This window comes from Limulus polyphemus, unplaced genomic scaffold (assembly GCF_000517525.1).
Source record: "Limulus polyphemus unplaced genomic scaffold, Limulus_polyphemus-2.1.2 Scaffold52, whole genome shotgun sequence".
Taxonomy (NCBI): domain Eukaryota; kingdom Metazoa; phylum Arthropoda; class Merostomata; order Xiphosura; family Limulidae; genus Limulus; species Limulus polyphemus.
Window position 1 is genome coordinate 689114 of NW_013665662.1, and position 6000 is coordinate 695113.

General features: G+C 31.7%; 1 protein-coding gene across 1 annotated transcript in view; it reads right to left on the bottom strand.

Annotated features, from left to right (window-relative positions):
* Positions 1-6000, bottom strand: part of LOC106463331 (collagen alpha-1(I) chain-like) — a 79618-nt gene that overhangs the window by 69393 nt on the left and 4225 nt on the right. The window contains exons 2-3 of the mRNA XM_022391275.1: positions 4245-4310; positions 2090-2228 (exon numbers count right to left, since the gene is read on the bottom strand). Of these exons, the coding sequence (XP_022246983.1) occupies positions 2090-2228; positions 4245-4310 (205 nt within the window). The remainder of the gene's footprint in view (positions 1-2089; positions 2229-4244; positions 4311-6000) is intronic.

The following is a 6000-nucleotide window of genomic DNA, read 5'->3' on the forward strand; positions in this document are numbered from 1 at the left end:
GTCTGAAATTTTTTAAATATAAAGTATACGGTATTGGAAATAATTATGAAAACCGGAAATAAAAAATGCACATAAAATGCAAATATTACAAAACTTCTCAACTTTACTGATTAAAAATGAACTGTACCATAGTACAGTCACGTGCTGATAGTTTACACCGTAATTGGCTGTCATTCAACCAATACTATAGTGCCACTCCCGCAAAATACCTCTAAAAGTAAACGGAGTAGAGCGGTGTATGCACTTATAGCTCCCAGGAGAGAAATGTCACGTGAAAAACATGCAGAAATAAAATATTTGACTGATGAAGGCTGTTTTACGCAACATGTTGAGACGAAACTTTGTGTTTCAGTAGCAGCTGTATGGAAACTGAAGAGGGTATGTTAAACAGGTACTGTTGATAATAGAAGTGGTCGAGACAGAAAATGCAAACTCTTCATAAGTAACCCAGTGAAGAACTTTCCAATGACCTGGCTGTAACTACAGCCGTTGAATGTTATTTCCAGAAAGTAAGATAGCGCGTACACATTAGCACTAAGTAGCCTCAGTGGATGTGTTTCTGCACAAAATCCACTGCTTCAGAAATATAAATAAGCCGATAGGTTGAAATGGGGAGCAAACTTCAAACAAGGGATGAACAAAGCTGGAGAAGCGTTTTCTTTACAGATTAATTGAAAGTCAAATTGTTTAATAATAATCAACTATATGCTTGTTCGACTACAGAGAAGAGAACGATACCACGGTCAATCTAAACATGTTACAGTAAAGCACACTTGGGGCCCATTACAGGTGTGAGCTGCATCTCAGCCAATGGTATAGGTAAAATTGATGGCACACTGACTGCTGATAGGTGCAAGCATTTTTTTTTTGTCCATCCTATCATTCTCTCAAGAACAATGGCCGTTCAAAAATGATTGATCTTCCAATAAGAGAGAGATCCCAAGCTTGCAGCAAATGTAATGAAGTGATAACTGGAGAAGTAAAGAGGTTCATGGAACACTCGCGACCATTGCATGGCTTGCACAAAGGCCAATATGATTATTATTAAGATTAAATGAGCTTATGTGAGAAACTGAAAAAAAATTCAAACAGCAATCAAATAACTTAGCTTAATTATAAGGTGTAATACATGATATTCGGAACAATATTTCTCAATTGTTCACTAGTAAATGTATGATAGCATAAAATGAGGTGTAATATATAATTATAAGGTATAATACATGATATTCGGAACAATATTTCTCAATTGTTCACTAGTAAATATATGGTAGCATAAAAATGAGGTGTAATATATAATTATAAGGTATAATACATGATATTTGGAACAATATTTCTCAATTGTTCACTAGTAAATATATGGTAGCATAAAATGAGGTGTAATATATAATTATAAGGTATAATACATGATATTCGGAACAATATTTCTCAATTGTTCACTAGTAAATATATGGTAGCATAAAATGAGGTGTAATATATAATTATAAGGTATAATACATGATATTTGGAACAATATTTCTCAGTTGTTCACTAGTAAATATATGGTAGCATAAATATGAGGTGCACTGCGCTGATTAAAGCATACATAAAATACCAATGCATTGGGCATTTTATCTACCTTTTAGCTTTTGTAATAATGTGTTATACTAATGATTAAAATGACTAATTAGTTACAATCACTATTTGTTTGTATGTTTTGTGAGTGTATCACCTCTGAGTTTTCAGTTTTTGCTGATTTTTTTCTTATCGTAAGGCACTTTTTTATAGTTGTAATTTCAGTGTGAATTGATAATACTTTGAAAGAAACGATGAAACTAGAATATTTAATGGTAACATAATAATAACTTTTCGGATGGATGGATATTTTAATTACGAGATATGATTTAGGAACCAATGTAACTATAGTAACCTCACTTATAAGGGCTAGCTGTTCAATACATAAATAATGTTAGTATACTTAAAGTTAGTGTACACAGTAATTATTTACATATTATACAGTCCCAAATAATAATAATAATAATAATAGAACATCAACTCGAAAGTTCATCAGATTAGTTTCCCCATACAAATATTTCAAAAGTTTATTAATTACCTGGTAGGTAATTTCAATCTAGCTTTCCGCGGGCCTATACGATAAGCTTTCTGTACTTTGTTGGAGCCTTTAACCCTCCTAATTCCTGGAAAACCTCTTGTGACGTCATCTAGCCTAAACGTTCGTATCAAGTCAAAACCTACAACAAAGTAATGTGTGTTAATAAAAGAAACGAGGAAGAAATCGCATAACATATAAATATGTACACATCTACATGTAAATATAGTAGAAATTTAAGCTATCCAAGTAAATTTAAATTCACACTGGGTAGGTTATTAAAACATCCTTTAGATTGGTAGTAATGAAATTTTACCATAATATTTTACTTCATAACGTATCTAACGTTGTGACGTTACCGTCTCCTGGTACTGAGATAAAATATTTTTACAAGCATGTTCAGGATATTTTAGAAGTACTTAAGAATATGGGGAATATTCCAGTAGAGCTTCCAAAAAAAATGAAGCTTTTGTGATGCTAAAAGTTTAATATTGATAACAAATAACTAATAATTTCAATTAAAGATTTGCTAAAAAATTTGTGAAATTGCATCATTCTTACATTTTCTAATACCATTTCAAGTGCCGTCCATGGTGGGGGGAGAAGAGGGAATATGGAACATTTTACCCTACCCCAATGCAAATTATTGTTTAATTAAAACTTAAGAAAGAAGTAAACCACAATAAAACGATTAAGAATAAAGAAGATGAATCGCATAAGATAGGGTATGTAAAATACAAAATACTTGTTAAGCTGTATTGAAAAATTGGCAATCTGTAAAGTGCCAGCTCAGAGTTACTTTTCTTCTGTAGTTTATAAATTTATCTTTGTTTTATGTGCAAAAGCGCCATGAGAATGTGATTAACATTACTGAACATGCTAATTAATTAACTACATTTTAAAACAGTTTAATACAGTATATATAAGGCTTTATATATATATGCAGTCCTTGTGAATGTTGCTATCATATTTTAAATTTGCCTTTATCTTCTGGGTAGCTCTAACCATTTCTATCAATGTAATTTGAGTTTGTTCATTTAATAATAACACTGTAATTCGTAAGTCTATTTGTACCAGCTCCACTAATTACCGTAAAGTTAAATTCTTCTACCGTTTCTTCCTCTTCTGTAACTATAACTGTAACCCTATGAAGCGTTGAGGTCTATATTAGTTCTATTGTAACCCTATTTTTGAATGAGTCTTATGTCTACTGTTATCGTTCCTGTTAGTTCCATCGTATACTGTAACAATAACCCCATAATAACTGAAGCCTATGTTAGTTCCATCGTATACTGTAACAATAACCCCATAATAACTGAAGTATATGTTAGTTCCATCGTATAGTGTAACAATAACCCCATAATAACTGAAGCCTATATTAGTTCCATCGTATACTGTAACAATAACCCCATAATAATTGAAGCCTATGTTAGTTCCATCGTATACTGTAACAATAACCCCATAATAACTGAAGCCTATGTTAGTTCCATCGTATACTGTAACAATAACCCCATAATAACTGAGGCCTATGTTAGTTCCATCGTATAGTGTAACAATAACCCCATAATAACTGAAGCCTATGTTAGTTCCATCGTATACTGTAACAATAACCCCATAATAACTGAAGTCTATGTTAGTTCCATCGTATAGTGTAACAATAACCCCATAATAACTGAAGCCTATATTAGTTCCATCGTATACTGTAACAATAACCCCATAATAATTGAAGCCTATGTTAGTTCCATCGTATACTGTAACAATAACCCCATAATAACTGAAGCCTATGTTAGTTCCATCGTATAGTGTAACAATAACCCCATAATAACTGAAGTATATGTTAGTTCCATCGTATACTGTAACAATAATCCCATAATAACTGAAGTCTATGTTAGTTCCATCGTATAGTGTAACAATAACCCCATAATAACTGAAGTCTATGTTAGTTCCATCGTATAGTGTAACAATAACCCCATAATAACTGAAGTATATGTTAGTTCCATCGTATACTGTAACAATAATCCCATATTACTGTACGTAATTAAGTAAATATAATTATGTGCATAAACTACTCGAACCTTTCTATATTATTACTTATTGATATAACATTATTTTACTCTCTACTATAACCTTCGACTGAATGTTATAGTAAAAATCGTACCTGGGAGATCGTCCTCACCTGGTCTGATTTCAGGACAAATATTATTTACATTGTTGTATCTCTCTTCTGCAAGAAACCAGAATCAAATCAGGTTAAAATAATATTAATATATCTTAAATAATGCAGAAATATACAATGTTTCTTACAAACCTCCATGCCTAAGACCACATTACATAAACAGACCGAGACATGGATAGATAGACGCAGATGGTTAACTTTTTTGTTGAACAATAATTTACATGTTGCATGTTTTACAATGTCTAGTAGAACGTCGGTAGATCTCTATATATATCACTTACCCTTCCACTTACTCTCTCTTTGTATATTTACTCACTGTTCACGCTATTATAAATAAAAAATAAGTAGTAGATCCGACGAGCGATTGTTAAAATAAAACATTATAAATTATTACATAGGTCTATCCTACCATTCTCTTGACTTATCAGTTCTGCGAAAGTTATGTTAACATGACAGTGTCATAAGTTTATTGTAAGCATTAAATAACTAAATAAATCTACGCTGTATTATTTTTAGGATGTTATAATTGATTAAGCAAATTTTAGATAATCATTGACTGTATTCAAAAACAAAACTAAAACCAAGCCATATTAAGTTTTTATTTCAAATCTGTCGAAACGGTCTGCGTCTCACTGAGCAAACACAATACATGAATACTCAATATGGTGTTCGAAAAACTATTAAGTATTCTGCTAGTTTATTCGAAATATGTGTATCAAACAATACCATAAATTAGTTAACAATCCCGTCGGATACAAGTGATCTCAAAGCTGCTTTAATTTCCTAATCTAAATAATTAATAATTTATTTGTATATATATGTTGGTGTCCGACAACCATTAAACTACCTCTTTTCATTGAATCTGATAAATTGGTGAATTGATTACAAAAATAATTAAATCGTGTTGTAGATTGAAGATGATCTCTTTTGAACAAATTTTCATATTACACTTTTGTTTGCGAATAAAAGTCCTAATTGGATATACTACGTTTTTTCAAGTTATTTATATTTTATATCTACGCTAATTTCAGAAACGTTGACGTTTTCCTGGATCACGATTTTCTGTATAATGTCAAACTGGGCTGAGTGCAGTGCACGTACACCATGTCTGTGGAAACAAGACAAATTAATTGAAAGGCATCAATCTCTGTAAAACCACGTGGCATAAGCATGTTTAGCTATTGAGCTGTCAGGTTGATAATATATGACAGGAAGTCGATGGTAGTAACTTTAGAGGCAAACTGCCTTAAATAGTACGAAAAAAGGTCGTTTTAGGAATGAAAAACAGTTGGCTACATATGGTTATAGCAACTTGTGCACTCGACCTCCATTAAGGTTTAGTCTGTAGATGGCGCTGAAATAGTAATTGTTATGTTTTATCATAGCCTTTGAATTCAAAAGAAAATTTTACTTAGATATATAAGCTTTGTTTTGTTTCTATATTTACTGATGCTTTATTTAATCTTCCATCGAACGTATGGAAAAATGAGTTTTTTTTGTTTTTTTGTTTTACAAGGTCGGGTAAAATTTATTATACAGTTGGTACAATTAATATTGAACGCATTGTACTAAACAAAATGTTACGAACATAGTTGAAACCAATTTAATTAATTATTGTTTTTCTTTCAAAGTAAGACGTTAGAACTTGAACTGTATATTAAGTAAAAAAAACTGTATAGTCACTTTTGCCTCGCCAGGTGGTTAGGACGCTCGACTCGCAATCTGCGGGTCGCGGGTT